The sequence below is a fragment of the Antennarius striatus genome, chromosome 1 (assembly GCF_040054535.1).
Source record: "Antennarius striatus isolate MH-2024 chromosome 1, ASM4005453v1, whole genome shotgun sequence".
NCBI lineage: Eukaryota > Metazoa > Chordata > Actinopteri > Lophiiformes > Antennariidae > Antennarius > Antennarius striatus.
The window spans coordinates 11,454,648-11,474,963 of NC_090776.1; the positions used below are offsets into that span (position 1 = coordinate 11,454,648).

A 20,316-nucleotide genomic window follows, 5' to 3' on the forward strand; every position below is an offset into this window, starting at 1 on the left:
TAGTGAGGATGCTTTAGTTACTGAGGAGAGTGCAGTGGTGGAGAGATGAGTCACTCCAGTTTCAGCATCAGATTCCATCTGCTATTGTTTGGGTAGGATTTTATAAAAGTGCCCTAAGAGTCCCTAAACTAAACCTGAAACAAAAGCCCAGACAGTTCAGACTGGAATGAAATGAGCAAACTACTTCCTGGGTGCTAACAATGTAGAGAGAGAGCCGCTTCGGCTCTGATGATGTATAGTGTTTACAGGGAGCAATGTATTCAGTGTACGTAGGCAGCAAATAATGAATTTATGTGTTTGGATGCCCACATTACACACAGGAAGATTTGAGGTGAATGAATAAGTGCAAGTGGAAAAGCTAAAAAGACATGAGATGGAAACAATAGCTGGCAGTCTTTTAATTACCAAGAGATACACCTACAGCACACCTCCGTAATAGAATCAGCATTCCTAATGCTTTGTTCAAATGCATTCATTTAAACTAATCAGGCTTTTTGTGAGTTGTGTTACAATACAGCAGTCTACACACTCCTGTTTATACTGTAAGGCGTCTCCCGTCGCTGATTTAAAAGATGCCAGCGAACGTAGGCCACAGCTTGAAATGATGTGCATTCTTCATCTAATTTGGGTCAATCTCTGAAGGAGCTAGACGGCTGATGTCACAGCAGTCTGAACTCAGAATTCAGTGTTGATGAGAAAATTTGAATTCTAGACGTATTGGATTTAAGACATATTTTTAATGAGTGTTAATTATCACACTTTCACTAGCATCAGCTGCTATTTCCCCAGTGAATACATACTAATCTTCACTTTCAAAGCCCTGCTTTGAAAGTAAGAAGTTCTGTTGTTCAGGACTGGGCTATGATTAATACAATGATTCAGCTCAATGTTTTTGCATGTCAGCATATAGAAATGAGGAATTCATAGAAAGTTAAAATCATAAACAAAAATCAAGCCATTGATCAACACATTGCGGATTTTTTTCCACCATTGTTTTTCTGTCTCCTCCTTCACAAACACTGGTATCTGGTATTTTAAGATGTCTTTGTTGCCAAAGTACAAAAGACACAGTGATGTGACACATGTCAGATACCAGATAAGCTCCATTCTGATGTGACAGTTAGTAAATCAGGTGCGATTTTGAATTAAATTCCAAAAATAAGCATATGATGTCCTCATTCTGTAACAATTTTAACAGTAAATGTTTTGTCGCGTTGTTTTTCGGTGTTTCACTAGTTGTTTTCTTCATTTGAGAGGTGGTTTCATCTACTAACACTGAACAAAGTGTCCATGCCATCTCAGTGGGTCAGGGTAGAGCTTTAGCTATCACCTCCATGACACAAAAGAAACACATACGGTTATGATGTCTATGGCCCAGATGGAAGATCCATTGCTGAACCTCACTTTGCTCCCTGGTTCTTCTGAGGGGGTCAAATGCTGATAAATTTCCCCCATAGGGCACAATAAAGGGAAAGCGCTGTTGCCTCACAGCAAGAAGGTGTCAGTCGGTTTGAGTCGTTTCACTGTGGAGTCTGCATGAGTGGATGGATGGATGGATGGATGGATGGATGGATGGATGGACGGACACAATAAAGATGCAAAAGTTAAAAAAATAAACAAAAACAAATCATTCAGGCAGACAGCTCTGGAGTTTAGGTGTGCTGAGGTAATTATATGTTAATATTTGCTAATAATCAGTTGGTACATAATATATTGGAATAACAGATGCATTGCCTGGGCATGCCTTCGTATTTTACAGGATAAAAGGAAAAAGAGGATCAGGCTTGGCAAAGGTGGTTAAATTACAGTCGAGCCACAAACAAAAATCTTCCGCTAACACTGGCTAACATTGCGTGTTGCTAGGATGATTTTCCCGGGAGAAACACGTCAACAAGATTTGCTATAAAATAACATTAGAACACCCTGAGGCTCAATCCTGTGTTCATTGCATTTCACACACACACACACACACACACACGCACACACACACACACACACACACACACACACACACACACACACATACACACACACTCACCTCATGCAATGACTCCATCCCCAAATCCCTTCATCTGTTCATCGGCTCTCCACCACCCTTTCATCATTTCTCGTCACTCCCTGTGATTAAAGGAGACAGTAATGGAAAATCGGATCAGGTCACAGGACAACATCTGACTTCACTCGTCTAGTCTTCAAGTGTGGGCCCCTGCCAGCCTCCATGTCCAGTGTCACAAGATTGGAGAGGATTGATCGTCACTCTCTGACTGTTGTCACCAGACATCAGTCATTTTAATGCGACAGAGCAGTTTGATTAGGTGGCGCGCTGTAGACCCACGGGTGTAATTACATTTGTTTCATCCAGATTCATGAAGAAACCAAATTGTGGCATTGATTTGCTCCTTTAATTGATTTGACACCTGAAAGGTCAATCGATCTCCTCAAGAAGTAGAACGCTCATAAAACACACTCATACAAATCACTGGACTGCAGTGGGAGCTGTGGGTCTTTCGAGAGGGGAAGCACATTGTCAGCCTGCATTATAAAATTTATCAATTTACTTATATGCAAATTCTGCTCTCCATTCCTTTTCAAGAAAATGTTCTTTTAATCCTGAGTTTCTTCTGGAAAGGAAGGCCATCGAATGGCTTTTGCCTAAATCAATCCGATAGTATTAGCATTGTCTTTGCTAGCTGACCGGTTCACCCCAATCAAACATCAGGATGAAGGATTCAACAAATTAACAAATTAATATTAAACTCAAACAAGAAAAATTTGAAGTTATATTTTACTGAAACAAGGAAATACTATGAGTGTGTTTTATTTACAGTGTAAGAAATGAACAATGGAAATGGTCAAGCGGTTTCACCAAGCAAGTAATCAGAAATCAGTTGCAGTTTGCCTTCACTTTGACTGATCTCCTAATGCCCAAGTGATGGGGTACTGTATATCTAAAAATAGCTGTCAATCAAAAAGGGATTCAGCTTTTAGCCTGATCCTCCAATCATCATGTGGGCTGACAAAATTGTGGTATTTATCCACTGAAAGATTTTTCCTATAATGAACTCGTTTTTAAGATGAACATGTTAGTGAACACATTAGTGGTCAAGTAAATGTTAACACAGCAGAACATATTTGACTATTCGTTTTTAAACATTTTAGAGGAAAGTTGAGCTTAACCCTTTTAACCTAGTTTAACTTATCCTGGAACATCACTTGAGAATCAGTTTTCATTCATAAGGATGACTTGCAATTCAATGACAAAAAGTCAAATAAGTCGCATGTTTCATTTTTGCTTCTCTTACAGTCTTAGAGGAATCGCCTCTGCTGGAATGTGAATCTACTCTAACAAGAAAAACATTTCCTATGAGTGACTTGTAAAGCACTGGAGGACATATTTTGCTACTGTAACAAGAGAAAATTGTGTGTTTACAGTCAGTACATTTTCATAAACACCGGACGGCGCTTATGAAGGGATGCGTAGAGTCAGCTGGGATTTGATACAGTGAAACATCATTACGATTCGCTCAAAGATAGCTCGGGGGTTTGTGATGCAGCTGGTTTTTATCTGTGGAGAGAGATATGCATGGGCACGCAGAAGGTGTGTGTGTGCAAGCGTAACCATGCATACAAAAAGCAAAGGTCATTTATGCACCTACTCTACACACATGCATGGATTCACTCATACACACATTTTCAATCCTAGGTAGGAGTCATCCCACCATAGACCACAAGACAAACGTTATGCTGGGGTGGGAACCTCAGATGCTTTGGTGATGTCACTTCAATGTGTTCACAGTTACTACTCATAAAAATATAAGTTAGAGATACAGACAGAACAGGATGTTTATTAATGTTGAACAATATATTTAATTATTTGTTAATTAAATACCACTAACATTATGAGTCACCCATCATCCAGCTAATGCTGCAGTCTAGTGAGTTTAATTTCAGTTGGTTTTACCTCCAGGCAATAGGCAATGTGTCCAAGATGTGCACCGATGTTTCAGAATTAATTTACACCTTTGCTGTCATATTTTACAACTTTGTACCAGAAGCCCAAGCTTTTAAGTGTGATTTCAGTGGAAAACGGCCACTGTGACAATTTGATCTAAAATTGTTCCTGCATTATTGTCTCTGAAATTTAGTCTTTTAGATGCACAATCTTACTCTCACTCTATAACCTGTCATAATATTTAAGTTGCATATCATACACACAACCTTAGACGTCATTAAAATGATCTTAACTCAGTAATTTTCTGAAGAATAATGTCAGTTAACTATACGTCTGTTCACGACAAAATCCTAAATCTGACACGAGTAGATAAACAGGAGGACCTCAGCAGCTTTGATTTCTTATATCTTCAACATCTAGTTGTTTATCAGAGCATAGTGCCTTATTTATCAGCCACATGTTTTATTGAGATTTTGTTAGATGAGATGAGATAAGATGATATTCTTGCAGTCTTGTGACCTTTTTAGCTGCGGCACAAAGTAAAAAAAATGGAAAGTGTTACAGGGTCAAAAGAAGAAGATATCACAAAGTTGATAAGACAGAATAGAAAGCCAGATCACAAAAGCTGAAGTATTGATTGCATAAGAATGCAGAAAAACATACATAAATGAGCTTAATTCCCTGTCTCACTAGAGCCTTAAAAAGCTCCATTTTCACCTCAGATTGTTTAAAAGCTCTAAATCCATCCTGGGTTCCATGACAAATCAGAAGGGTTAGATCTGCTCAGCTCTCTAGAGTCGGATTAGTATTAGCCAACTGTATTTTATGAGGGGGAAACAGTTACCAGGAATTTATCTCGACATTTACACATGAATGAAGCCAGTTTCAAGGTAACTTAGCAATGAACCTTGATGATAAGAACTTAACGCCCCTAATTATGATACACTTCTGAGTCACTAGGCATTTATTCTGAGTCCCCAGAAAGATGTGGACACTTTGAAAGTATAAAAGTGGTTAACTGTTCCTTGTTTTGGCTGCAGAGCTTTTATCTGTGTACAAAACAAGCCTACATCTGTGCAGAGAAGTGATGCGCAAAACTGGTACCGAGAAGATAATGTCAGCGGCAGTAAAAGAAACAAGCAGTCTACATCCAGCAGCAGTATGTGCCATATCTTTGTATTAAAAGGAACCATGGTGTCGGAGCAGTTAAGACGATTTCAGCCTTTATTTATGTAAACACAAGCACAATGTGGCAGTGCAGTGACGCAAATGGTAAAGTTGTTTTATTGCAGACATGCAATTCTAAAGAATGTCAGGGACTAAACAACATTGTTAACAGTAACATTTAGCTCACCTTTCCACTACTGGGAGTGTAGTGTGTGTTCTTGTGAATGTGTTTCTTTGTTCATTACAACTTTGCTGTGACATCTCACCCTCGATTAGAGCTGGCAAGAGGAGAAATGAGGCCAGACCTTTCTCTTTCTCTTTCTCTTTCTCTTTCTCTTTCTCTTTCTCTTTCTCTTTCTCTTTCTCTTTCTCTTTCTCTTTCTTTCTTTTTTTCTTTTTCTTTTTCCTTCTCTTTCTCTTTCTCTTCCTCTCTCTCTCTCTCTCTCTCTCTCTCTCTCGGACTGAAATGGGCGTTTCCAGTTTCATAGGGCTCATGGAGTCAGTAGCCCTCATCTATCATGGCCTCTTCTATAATGTCATCAACTTAATTGTTCTTTCTATCTGCTTCACTTGCATGCATGAAAGTCCTGCCCCTTGTAAAAGTTCAATTACTTTCCTGAGGGCTGAGATTTCTAACAACAGACAATAGGGGTGATTTTGCTTTCATTTTGCTTTTAAAATGATTGAAATCCAAGACATCCACTCTACGTCACATCTGCTCACAATGTAGGACTCTGACACTGATATACTGATTCAAAGAGTGTGATAACACAATAATAGATCGGTAATTGACATGTGGTAAAATTACAGACATGATCAGAGGAAGTGGGTATTTTAGTCTAGTTTCACCCCATCTTCCTGTCCTCCCACCAGTGTCACGGAGCAGTTATTTTAGTGAATGAAATAAAAAGAAACTTTCCATTTAGGTATTAAAAGAGCAGTAAGCGGATGAGGAACTACACCCAGAGGTGTGCACCTTTTTCCTTTGTCGTAGGCCGTGTTTGGACGATTAGGTTTGATTCCCACGGACGCCATCAGTTCAGACTCATCGTCTTTTAGAAATTCCAGTGCTATGTGAGAAGTGCTGTGTGAATCTTTGATTTCTGTTTTTCTCCAGAGCTGCTGTTTGTCTTTGCCGTTGCTGCAACACCTGCTGCGGGCTACTAAGTCCACCTCCACCCACATCTCCGCATGTGTTTGAGTGGGCAGCAGCTTCTGATCAGAATGGTCAATCTGTCCAAATGAAAACAACTTTGCTGATCTTAATGCGATGAAAGGGTTCAATGTCACATGTTAGTCAAATGTCAAATGTTAGTTTGGCGGCAGTCCTAAGGAAACATGATTCTGGAAATGGTTCTGTGGCTACTGAAACATCTTCATGGTCTAGAATAGACTCGTTATCTTCATCTAAAATATACATTCATACTTGCACATTGAAGGAAAGATAAACAGTATATGCTCATTATAGCTTACAGTAATTTTGGTGTCTACTCTGTACCCACATGCAACTTGATATCCTGTTATTGATGCAACAGATTGCCTGGAATCATCTCACTGAGTTTACATCAGAGGCCGAGATTTAATTCTCTTTTATAGATTTGAGAATGCGAGTTTGTCCAGAAACAAATACACGACTCACAGGAAGCACCTGGACATTAAACCAGATCACTAAACAAAACCATCAAGATGGGTTTTCCTCAAATATTTTGTCTTGGTTGATTTTAGTCATTTTCTGTGCCATTGAGATTTCATTCCTGGGATGTGATGGTGCCTCTAACAGGAGGTTATTTTTTTTTACTTTGTTCAGAACACAAGCTTTTTCTTGTCTTTACTGTGAAGGTTGTTTGTTTTGGACTGGGATTACGTGTAAATCTGTTGTCTTCAGAGCTGGATGAATACTTCCCTCGTAGTAAACCCTGACTGTCCAAGAGCTTCTGTTCAAGTCACTGTAGCTCACTGGACTTCTTTGTCATAGTTGAGTGCTGGCTGTCCAAACATCTTTTCATACTACTTTCCACTCAAGAAGCCCAAAGCTGCAGCCGCTGTGTGTTTTTCAGACGTTACTGTTTTATCAGCAGCAGTAGATGGAGGCGGGTTTTCTCCTCCTCGATGTCTCTTTTCAGGGTTTCTTTTTTTTCCTGCCGACCAGTGAAGCTTTAACTAATCTGCCCAGAATCCCTCTATGGATCTTATGGTGTTTTGTTTTAACAAGCTCACAGTAAGACGCACACATGACCTTTAGTTGGCTCTCTTTAGTAGTTCACTGGAGTCAGTATATGTCTGTGTTAAAGCTTCTGTTACAAAGCTACAGGCCGAATAGATGATAGCAGCCCCAAAGTGGTGGAATCAGTCTTTTCAGCTCTTCCTTCTCCTCTGATGGGCTTTACCGCCCCCCCCCCCCCTTTTTTTTTTTACCCAACCACTTTCCTTCTGTTATTTTTCTGTCTCTGTGAAGAACAGTATTTATGTTTCAAATCGGTCTGTTTGGAGACATTTCCCATATTTGTACGTATGAAGGGGACATTTTTAGTCTTGGATTTCAATGGAACATTCATCACTACCTCCAGCCAGGATACCCAAATTTGGAGAAATGTTGCTGCTGAGTTGATGTTTATTTCATAGGTTAAGACGCCTAAACAACTTCATCCAAACATTCCTGCTTTACCCACTGAAAGGCCCGTGTGGAATTTTCACTCTATGTAAACCTCCTATAGGTTAAAGCTGTTGTTTTTTAAAGGATTTATATTTTTGCCTGCTGTGTGGGTCACCATAAACTCTAGCAGCACCCTTCTGAATCTTTTTGCAAATGTGATAGTGTTCACCTTTACATGTCAACTTTCATGCTGCTCCCAGCCAATTAAAGAAGGTCATCAGATGTGTTGCCCTCCACCCCCCCCGTCCCACACGCACACGCACATGCACACACACACACACACACACATACACACACACACACACACACTGGTATATTTAGGTGTTTTTACTCACTACCCCGTCCACTATGTTCCACACGTCTGAACTCCATTTGGACAAAATGGTGCGTGTCTGCTCTGATGGATGGATGGGGGTGGGGGTGGGGGCTGGGGCTGAAGATGGAGAGGTAGACAATGAGTTAAAGCAAGATTAAGAGTTGAGAGGAAAAAATGCTCAACTGACTGGTGAAATGCAGACTGAGAGATAAAGAGAACCGGATGATACCAGTCACTGTCAAATCCTGTCACCAGCAAAACCCACGAGAGGAACCGCACACACAAACTACACACACACTGTATTTATTGACATTGAAGAGTGTTATGCAAAATCCCACATGAATACAACAGGCATGCACAAATTTAGAGTAGGGATCTAAAGAGGCATGTGCTTGCATATATATAAGAAGGCATATATATATATATATATATATATATATATATATATATATATATATATATATATATATATATTCACACACACACACATACGCACACAAATCCATCCATCCACATATTTCTATCAGGGAAGGAAGAACACACAATTTCGTCCTTTCCTACGCGTAACAGCAGTCATAATGGAGTGAATCATGAACCCAAACACATTAAAAATATTTATATCAAAACATGGCTTACACACACACACACACACACACACACACACACACACACACACACACACACACACACACACACACACACACACACACACGTATACACACGTATACACACATTTATGCATAGCTGCATCAACACAAAGCAGTGTGATGGATGTCTTGAAATCATACAGGTAATGAGTCTACAAGGATCACCATCCTCATTTCCATCCTGTTCTTACTTATTGTTCTTCAACATAGTCCAGAAATGTCTTGATGAAGCGAGGGGAGCAAAGGTTTTTGATTACTACTCATCTGTTTTGTGTTCGACATGATCAGCTGCATTGTATGGAAGTGGAGCTGGCATTTGGAAACCAAGGAAAAACTCAAAAATGCAGTTTTTCTTTCCCTGCCAAAGTAAACATTAAAGGTTAAAAGGTCCATCTGTCCTTAGGCACAACTTTATTTAACAGAACAAAGTCTACATCTACCACTGGGCATAATTTAATTAAACTTCACATGTTTAGTAAGCAAAATGAATAAAGACAAAATAACAAAATAAAGGAAATCATGTATTATTTTGGTTATTTAATCAATTTCACACCAGCTTGCACATTTTCCCCTATGATAGTGGTAATGGTCATTCCACACCAGCACAAATGAATATCCAGGAAACTTAGTCACTCACACTTAAACTATGGACACTTTAATGCAGCTTGTAAGCTGACAAGATGAGAAACTGCACAATGATCGAGTGTAGAATTTCAACACACAAGTTGAAGTCAGGGGGTTGTAATTTTTAAAGCTCCCACATAAAAAGACAGTGACTGGATCCTGGTGAAGATAGACAATATTCACAAATAATTTAATCCCTCAGCAACTGTGTGGTGAAAAGTGTTTGGAGGAACTGTAGGAGGTTTAAAAGTTTCTTAAGCAGATAATAAAGTGGCAGAAAAACAAAAAAGATGGAAGAGAAATTCTCCAGGCAGTGAATGACAGTGAGTTGATGAAACACTACAGATGAGATAATTCACGGGTGTTTGTGGTTCCTTTTGCTGGAGACGCTCAACTCTCTCACCGTGCAATAAATCTGTAGTTCTAGAAATGAAAGAGATCACAAGACTAAAGATATCTGGCAACTGGAAAATGCAACAGTGCAGCAGGGATGAAAACTTCATGCCATCAGTGGAGCGATCACACAAATAATTGCAGCATTTTCACACAGTCCCCTTCTTCCCTCTCGCTGTGGATTGCATCAAGTAGAGGAATGAGGATGAGCTCTCATGCTGGAGTCTGGGGTGGAAATCCTAATAATAATGGCTTCATGCGCATGAATATCAGATAGATTAAGTTCTGAAGTTACTGACATGTTTTATGTAGCAAATAAATATAAATGGTATTTATAGTATTATGCATTTGTTATCTTAATAAACGGCAAATTCTATTATTTTAACCCTTTACAGTAATTTCCGCACTATAAGAAGCACCTAAAAGCCTATAATTTTCTCATAAACCTACAATGCGTCTTATAATCTGATGCGCCTATATCTGAAATAAATTATATAATAAGCAATTCATTAAATGTGCGCCTTATGGTACAGAAAATACTGTACTTTTTCTGTCCATAGTATGCACCTTACAAGGTTAATATTATATAAACATTTTAATATGTTATGGTTAGGGTATCCATGGTGTCACCCACACATGCCTCACTCAAATCATTCATTCTGACTAACCTTTGACTTTATTTTAGTCCAGCCAAAGAGCTTTGTGAGATTCTGTCTCTACTTTTACACCATAGCCGTCTCCAGCAGGAAGTATTCACATGTGAACACTCTCAATCGTCTTGAACACGAGGGTCATACCATGTCTGAGCGGTGTAATTTGATTTTCTGTTGCTAACTGTCATGTCGTTTTCACTTAGGTTTTTGTTTTGATCAGTAAACACGATCACAACCTCTACCGCTGAAAAACTGTTTACATGATTGCGTACTCTCATCATTCCCTACATTTATGCTGTTAACATGATTATCCTGAAGGTAGTTTGGGAACATCTTAAAGGAAATTTACCCAAACAGGCGTAGTGTTATTCTATCACATCATCAGTAAAGGACACACAGGTTCTTCCTCTGGGTGTCTTAGATCAGGATGTAGAGAAAGCTTTTTGTTGGCGTTGTGTCTTTCTTTCATCTGTTGCTCCTGATAGAAGATAAACGTCTAGTTGTACTTGTGTCTCCATGACAAGTTATTAATTAGGCTTTTATTGTACCATTAGCATAGAACTAGCAAGCGGTGTCCCTTGAGGTTGCGACTGCAAATGAAGATGCTGTAGCTGTTGTTGACAGTGTGTCCCAACGAAATGAGACTTAATCTGTTAAGCAGCAATTTGATGTCGGAGTGAAATACCCACCCACTGGATTAAGCAAATGTGGACGACTTGACCTGTCAACCTGCTGAATGAAGCCAGAAAAGAACCAAAAACACACCACAGTGTGCTACTAAAATCCAATCAGCCCACCAGAGCGTCCTAATCACTCGCTATTGCAGAGCGCTGACGGTGAAGCTCGGCTCGCTGCAACTCACAAACAAAACAGTCATTTAAACTGTGGTCAACCGGGTCACCGTTTATCTGAGAATGCACAGAGGCTACAAAAGCAGAGAAAACACACACACACACACACACACACACACACACACTGACTGTCTTATTCTGTCTCTCCTCACATGCACATACAGTCCAATTACAGAGAGGGGGGATGAGGCCTGAGCCCCGTGCTTTCGGTGACCTTGTTCCAGGGCAGATTGATGAGGTGCTGTATCGCTTCAGCAGATCAAATAACTCCTTTCTGGGCCTTATTACCAGGACGAGGAGAGATCTGCAAGCTCTCAGTTTAGCATGCGTACACACTGTACTGGTAGCAGTTGTTGTTTTGTCCCTGAATATAATAAGAGCATAGGTTATTACACTCTTTTTATCAAACATTTCAAGTGTTGCCATCCTCGAAAAAGGTCAGAGTCCTGTGAAAAAGTCCCGGAGATAATTAGATAAGGTGTTCTTAGATGCCACTGTTTGCTATTTTTTTTTATTATACCTCCTTTAACTGGACATTTAAGGGACCGCCGGGTTCCCTCATCCAGAGATCTGAAATCCATCCTCAGCTGTCCTCAAACCAACAGGACGTAATGCTTTGTAGGGGCCTGGAAGGTGTACAATATTACCTTTTATCGGCTATGTCTGTAATGAAGTCACAATCTATCAGCAGAAATTGCTTTATTTTTCTAGTAGTGGGGGGCATCACTTTTCTAGACTCGCTCACCACACTTGTTTTCTTATTATTCCACCAAACTGTAAATATTGAAAAGTATTGACTATTCCAGAATCATAATGTTCTTGTTTCAGTTGTAAACAACCTCTGATTCATTTTCTTTCTGGGTTCTCCAGTTCCTCCCCAGTTTGTCAAGCGGCCGACCAACATTTATGCACATGAGTCCATGGACATTGTGTTTGGGTGTGAGGTCTCAGGATCACCAGCCCCTACTGTCAAATGGGTCAAGAATGGAGACGCTGTCATCCCCAGTGACTACTTCAAAATAATTGTAAGCTAATTTTGTTGAATGTTAAGTCTTAAATTTACATTTTAGTTGTTTTGTCTTAGATAAATGTATTCCTTGTAATGTACCTTTCTATTTGCTTGTCTGCTTATTCTAGTAATAAACAGTTGACTTAACATTCTACATGTAGCACTTACCTAGATTACATTAAAAGTGATATAAAAATTAAGATTATTATTAGTTGAGGTAGTATTGTTGTTTTAATGATTTAAGTTTTTAATTAAAATCCATTTTTAACCCTACTTTCCTTCTTTATAGAAGGAGCACAACCTGCAGGTTCTGGGTCTGGTCAAGTCAGATGAAGGTTTCTACCAGTGCCTTGCAGAAAATGATGCAGGCAACATCCAGTCCAGCGCCCAGCTCATTATCTTGGATCATGGTGAGTGACTCTCTATAACCACACACTGTTATACATCTGATGCATTGGTTATCAAGCTAAAAGTAATTCAGACTTGAAGAAACAAAAACAAGTTGATCGAATCCTTCAGTTATTTCAAATATGGATGGATTCAGAATTTTTACATCTGCTCATCAACTGCATCAGTCTCAGCACAATGCTTCTTGTGATTGTCTTGACTTAAACCACCATCATTGGAGTTGGAGTTCTTGAAGATGAACACAATGATCATTATTTTATCTTTCTCAAAATGATAACCTGACATCATCTTAAAAATGATAACATCAAGAATAGTAGTAAAGTCCCTTAGTTCTGAAAAGCCCAGTATATTGTTTAGGGTTTTACCTTTGTGAAATCTTTGCAAAAATATAGTCATAAACAAACAACAAGCCATCGTAACAGGGTGGGTCTCCTGTTCTCCATACAGTCTGCTTTATTTATAAAAAAGCGAGGTGGATTCTAGGAGATGTGCCCATGTGTGAAGGTATGAGGGGTTCGTGAGAGTGTAGTCAACAGTGAAATGAAACCACTGGAATCTTGTTAAACCACGCAGGACTCAAAGGCTGCATACTTGTATTCCACATCTCTTATTTCAGAAATATGGTGACGACTTTAGGAAAGCTTCCCCAAACAATACCTGCGGGCATTTAAATTCCTAAGGGGGCTTTACCCTAAACAGGAATTCATGTTCTGGTGAAGTGTCTGCAGATCCTCTGCACAGTCTGTTGTGCTCAATGTTTTCCTTCAAAGCCAACGGAGACATTTGAACCCCTAAATCCAGGGTGGACTTCAGAGGGACAACAAAAGCAGACGCGAAGAACTGTAGCCAGGAGCATGAGAAAACAAGTGCCTGGAAAATTTGAAATTTTATCCCTGTGGTAGGAGTAATTTTGTTTCATTACCTTTGATCATTAAATAAAATGTCATACAATTTAGAGCTGAGATCACTTGAATAGTCGTAATAATCTTAATCCAACCCACGGGGAAGGTAACAGCTTCTCCAAAAAAAAACAACAAGATATTCAAGCTAATGTGCAACACACAATTTAATGAAAAAACAAATAAACCAAAAAACAATAACACGGAAGAACAATTAAACAGCGCAGGCATGGATGGTAAAACAACAGTAACGTAACAAAAGGTTTTTTTTTATGAAAGTCACCCTTTACTCATGAGTCATCATGTTCTATTTTATTTTAGGGAAACGTTTATGTTTAAACAAGCATGAACTCTTGTGAAGCAGGAGGTTAATAGATTGGCATCGAAGGGGTCCAATCGGTGGCCCTCCGGCTGTGTCAGCCATCTGATTGGAGGACACGAGGCCCTGCAGCTCGATGAGTATTTGTGCTTGTTAAGGTGTCAGTCACATGACCACAGCTCCTTTTTCTAGCTGATAATTACTGAAATGTTGTTCCTGACGCGTCACACACAGAGTCTGTTCCTCTAACTGGGTTTGAAAAAATAAATCTTTATTTAAACCATAAATAACAAAGAAAATTCGAGTTACTTTCATACCATATAATTGATACCTCAGTAGGGGATATGACTATTTCATGCTTGGTTATTGGATAACTATGGGGTAGGGTTTTGACCTTTTATGGTAATATTGTACTACAGATAATACAGCTGAAACGTTCTGTTAGAGAAGCATCTCTGTGCTTCAATGCTCTCTCTCTTGTTATAGTCCTTTCGTCCCCCATGTGTAATACTCAGAATGGACACTTCTACAACCATCTGCCGTCTTTCTAGGCTATTTCCTCTCCCCTTGTCTTTCATGGCCACCTGCTTTCTAATAATCCAACACACTGGTTGGCCTTGGTGTTAATTGTGCTGCCTTGAATATTCCCCTTAAATGCTTTTCCCTTGCAGCTGGCTTTCTTTGTCCACTTCCACTTGTTCTCCTTTCCACCCGTCCAGCTCTTTGCTGCCCCCTGTGTGTTTCTCCACGGTCAGGTATCCCTCTCACACCTGCCAGCCTAGAGTTTTGAAACGGAGCCAGGAAAGCACTCTGTCAGTCTATCGGCTGCTTTGCAGTCGAGGGAAATAAGCCAGGGACTTGCCACAGGGATAAAGTTGTCTTCACCCTACAGGGAAATCAATGGGGGTGAACTGCCTCTAAACATCCAGCCAGCTGCAAGTTGGCTAATATTCATTAGCGCTCATAATCTTTGCATCTTGTCACTGCCAGCTGCAGTTAAATATGGTACCACTGATGATTCCCACTTGTGGGTATGTGGAATGGAAGAAGGTCAACTGTTAACATATGTACAGTATTTTGGCAGTTATTTATAGTAATATGTGTCTGGTGTTCTCTTGACTTTGAACTCCAATGGGTTGTTCAGTGACTAAACTACACTTTATTTTTCTTTGGCTCAGAGGTCTTAAAGCCTTGAACAAAATAGGTTTCTGGGCGACTGAAGTTCAAAAACAGGAAAGCCATGTGGGGTATGGGTCAACTAGTTGCAAGCAGATGTGGCTAAATTGGAACACAAATGCCAAAGGTGGACCTCAAGGGAGTCTAATTATGCAGTGTAATGCAGGCCAGATAAGTACCTCATAATGTCCCTTGTAAAACTGCCACATTCAGACTTGTCATCTTCTAGAAGTGCAGGATGTTTGCGCAGTGGAGCTAGTTTCTGTTGTAAGTCATTATGTTGAGCCACAAAAATGGAAAGCAGTATAATTTGGCACGACTTTCCCCCACTGAAAAATATAAACTTATTTCTCGCATGTGATTACATGGAAACTTGCGACTTGCTAATGGTCAGCCCGCCTCTTGCCCAATGTCTGGACTGGGATTGGCTCCAGCTCCACACAGACCTCCAGGATTAGTGGTCAGAGAGGATGGATAATTGGGACTTTTTTACTGACACCACACATATTTTAATCTTGCTTCAGTTTGTTGTTTTAAATGTGCTCACTAACAACTGCACAGATGTTCCTGAGAATGTGTGTTTCCCTCAGATTTCCAGGAGACTGGCCCATTTTTTCCTTAGTAAACTATGTCTGCAGCCACTGTGAATGATTCCCTGCTGGCAGAATGGTTGCATCGCTATTTGTAGGCCTTATTGTCCAAATAATCATGGAAGAAGATATAATATGTGAGAGATTAGTATCAAGCCTGCATAGACAATGTGCTGCAACCCTTTGCTTTCTTTTCCAAACACATGATTATGTGATTTGTTAATGCCAGATAATATATTTGGTAGAAATGGCAGCACGAAGAGGATATGGGCCATGATATGCCAGCTTGATAGTTCACCTCCACTTGTTTGACTATTTAATTATTAGTCTGTAAGCTCTCTATGCACTTTAGATTGAAGGTTGTAAAGATGGCATATGATTTTCTCTTGGTCCTTAAATTCCAGACCAGAGCCTGAACATACACGTTCCTTCTAGGTTAGCTGGCAACAATGCATTAAGCAGATGCATTATACAAAATAAAGTTCCTGCTTGTATTCTTATTCAAATAAACCTGAGGCCACAAACCAGCTAATGAACTGTGATCACATGCCCGAGCCCTCAGAAACAGCTTAATATGAAACAAGCAGTCAGAGCTGGATTTAATGTGAACCAACAAAAGAGAGGTGGATGCCCTCGCTGTGCTGGTTGCCCTCATGGATGAGTTTTGCAGCCTTTTTGTGTTTAGCATAAATTCAAGAGATGTTTTCCATTTGCATGTGATCTCATAATTTTGCTGCCTCCATATGTTGTACTGGCATCAACATGGAGAAATCCATCGCTGCTCCAGTCCCTCAGCTCACCTGTATGATGTTTAGACGTTTTGCCTCCTAGTGCCTGAGCCAAGTACCTCACTCGAGAGCCTGAGAGCTTGTTTGGATGTCATGGTCTGCTGTTTAAGCCGGCGCTTTGTGAGTTAGATTCAGGATGATTGATGGGGAGACATTTCACTGAATTCAGGTAGGAAATAACACAATCGGTGGTTTGATGCTTCATGCCCTGCAGCACGGTTACACCCATTTATCCTAATAATCCTCCATCAACCTTCATTCTAAAGGTTTCTAGCTATTGTTCAGGTGACTTCATAAGGAAAGAAATGCACCAAATGCACTGCTTCTAATGCAAATGCAATAAGACTTTTGTTAACTCCAAAGCTTTAACAGGCAAGCCATCCTTGATTCCTCCGTGTCTTTCATCTCTTTCTCCATCTCTGTCTGTCACTGCTTCTGTGCCCGCTCCTCTACCTTCATCTCTCCATTCATCCAGCCATGCTGCCATTAGTTTTCCCTCCCCTCTTCATAGTTGTATGGCAGCTAACAGAAGAGTCCTCCCCTCCCCTCGTATTAGAGGAACCAAACCCCCGCCGAGAGACAGAGATGCCTCATCACTGCCTGAGTGCTTAGTGTGCCTCCTGGGTTTCCTCTCTCTCTCCATCACTGTGCATTTATGAGCGCAGCCATCAGGAGTGCTGGCATGATGAACTGAAGTGTGCTGTCCCCAAAGCTTCTGCTTGACAAACTGGCAGGAACAGGGAGAAACTGCAAGGGGTATAAGGAGAGCTGCACGTAAAACTTCATTAGCGAATCGATTAATTGTGGCAAGCTAGAACACCAGACCTCCGTGTGAAGTGACACAGAAACCAAGTCTCTCTCTGTATTTACAGACGACTAGGCACTGAATGCCGTACGCCTTCATCAGGGCCAAGACACCTCGTACTTAATAAAGATTACGCCTTTGGAAGGATCCATAAGTGTAGGAAGCCCACGCAGGATTTATTTAGATGTCACTCATTTAAACACATGAAGCAAAGGAAGTGGAAATTTATCTTGCACATGAAGGCGAGAGTAGTAACATGCAGACTTCAGCACTGCGAGATAAGTGAATTTGTAACGGCGGTAATCAGGTGAAACAAAATGAGTCTGGCGATAGTTCTGTTAAGATGTTCACCTTGAGAAAAATGTTTTAACAATGAAAGTAGAATGTGAATGTTTCGACAGCTGGATGGAAAAAAGTGATAATGTCCTTAAAAACTTAACAGTCTTGGCTTCAATGACTAACTGGAGACAACATCAATGATGACACTGTCATTAAACACTGACTAGACCGTCCTGTGTACTGTTGATGAGGAACACAAGATTAAAGGTTAGTTAAAAAATATTAACCAAGTGTTTTTTTCATCCACGATAACAGACAAAGTATTTTAGACAGTTGTAACTCTAAGTTGCTGTCCAGCTACTCTGTTCATCAGATCTTGTTGGAACCACCTGCGCTGACGTCAGATAACTTACTGTAAAGCTAATGGTCGACCAACAAAGACGACCGTGCTGACTAGATATGATTAAAGCTATTGAAGACATTTGAGTGTGACTCAGACTGACGGTACTTGATAATGACGGAGGTACATTCAATCATTCTGGAGCCATAAAATTAGACTTGACAAATATCAAACCCAAAAGAGAACTTTGGGCAAGAAACACCCACAAGCTAAAAAATTTTCAGTTGTCAACCAAAACTATTGTAGCCAGCTGACTATAAACTGAACACAACTCAAGCCAAGAAAATTATTTTGGACAGATCTATTTGCCAAAAGTAGTTCTGCTCACAGCGAAACCAACGAAAAGCAGAAAGCTCCAAATTCTCCCACATTATGTTTAAAATCTTGTACTAAGCCTCCTTAGAGATGAGTTCTACAAATTGAGCCGCAAATATTTAAAACAAACAAGACACGCAAATATTGATGCTGCATTTTTTTCAACATATGCAGCAAGAATTCCCAAATGAGCGACTGACACACACGAGAGACGGGAAACAGCAGTCGCGATCTGCTGTTGTCTGAAGACGTGCAAGCTGAAATGGTTTCATGTGCAAATATATCTTGAAACTCCAAAGTTCTTTTGTTCATCTCTTCTGACACAAAGCATTATTACATCCTGCTTCAAAGGGGTGATGTAATGTAATTGTCAGTGTTTGTCCGTCTGGTAGTCTTCACAACCGTTGTAGATAAGAAAGATGAAACAAAAAAAGCACATTAGTCGGGCGGCAAAGGGGATGAAAATGAGATGATGACCTTGACCTTGAGAAAACTAGGTCAAGGTCAAATTTAAACTTTTGTACACTCAGGAACCAGATAAGATGGAAAGACGAGGGAGAAGACCAGTGTGAGTTAGACCGTAGATCAAAGCTAGTGCTTTGATTTATGACAGTAGGTCTGAGCACTAGCTTTGATCTTTGATGTATGTAAGAAGGTCAGGGTAAAATTTTGAATTCAGGGATGTCGCGGGATGTTGCAGTCTGTGACTGCTATGGTTCTAGTTTTAGTTATTGTATTTTAAATAAAATAAAAGATGAAAAAGAAAGAGACACATTTTTGCTGTCCTAGTGCCGCTGGGAGTGTGATGCACCACAGCGGTGGCTCGCACTGGTGTTTGAGAAGACAAAGTCCCTTCATTATGAATCTATGTGATATAAAATGCCACTGGATCATGATTAAACAACAAAGGAAAACACCGAGATTCACTCTGCAAGTCCTTTTAGGAAGAAAAAAAAAAAAAATTTCAACAAATTCCCAAACGCATGTGAAGCAGACAAACCTCAGACAGGATGCTGCTCCCGTATCGACGCGCCAACCTTATTCCCTGTTCAAATCAGAGGTGAGAGCAGGAAGCTAAAGGACCTTTCCCTCCAACCAGAACTGCATAAAACCCCAGCCCCACTTCTGGGAATATGGCGTGCTCGGTTATGTGCTGACAGGGTCACGGCCAGGCCACCAGGAGTGAATGTGTGTTGTTGTGAGTGTGTAAATGTGTTGGAGTTGTGCACCATGTCTACTGATGGCATGGTGTGTGGTGGTGAGTTTACCCTCAACAGCATGTCAGTAGTGTGAAAATGCGAACAGAGAGTCGTGTTTGAGGAATGCATACATACACATTCACGCTCACGCTTGTTGTCCTGTGTGGTGGCAGGTCCACAGGGACGCGACACGTTGTGTTCACTGGCTGATCGACCTGCTCCTCAGGGTTCATTCAGGCCTGCAATCCTCACATCAAGGCATCTGTCACACATACGCACGCACACACACACACAGTATTAGTACTGCCATCCTGCTAACTTCTATGATGTTTGGTCGCTATTGGAGATGTCCCGACTTAAACCAATCATTTTTGTTTGTAGTGTATTTTAAAAAAAGATTTAAAAATAAAATAAAATCTACTTTGAATTTTCTTGAGCTTCCTTTTGCATGATGCAATAAAAACAAAAGGAGTGTGTAGTGTGTAGCTGGTAATCTAATTAACTGTAGCCAGGGGATAAAATTCCCTTAAAAGGTCTTTTAATTTGTTCCCTTTAAAAAAAAAAACCAAAAACATAACATTCTCTGCATATATCTGGGGGTGCTATAATACGCGGTGGGAGCTATTATAATAAATGCTTTATCTTAACCTGAAGTGTTGAGTATCGTATTTTGTTGATGCATTACGGTTGATTAGACAAATATGATAATGTTGCTTTATTTGGAGCATTGTAGTTGTATTTATCAATGCCAGCAATTATGAAAAGGCTACATAAACACAAATGAGGGCATTTGATGGAGAATATTAATTGTATGTAAATGTGGAAGGATTCCACTAGATTTTTGCCTGGAACGAAATATATTGAAATTCAAAT

At 40.1% G+C, this 20,316-nt stretch overlaps 1 protein-coding gene across 9 annotated transcripts in view; it reads left to right on the top strand.

The window, feature by feature from the left end:
• The window catches only part of neo1a (neogenin 1a), a 156,051-nt gene that overhangs the window by 97,940 nt on the left and 37,795 nt on the right, over positions 1–20,316 (top strand). For all 9 annotated transcript variants that reach the window (XM_068310132.1, XM_068310175.1, XM_068310140.1 and 6 more), the window contains exons 6-7: positions 12,127–12,281; positions 12,555–12,675. In XM_068310132.1, coding sequence (XP_068166233.1) covers positions 12,127–12,281; positions 12,555–12,675 — 276 coding nt within the window. The remainder of the gene's footprint in view (positions 1–12,126; positions 12,282–12,554; positions 12,676–20,316) is intronic.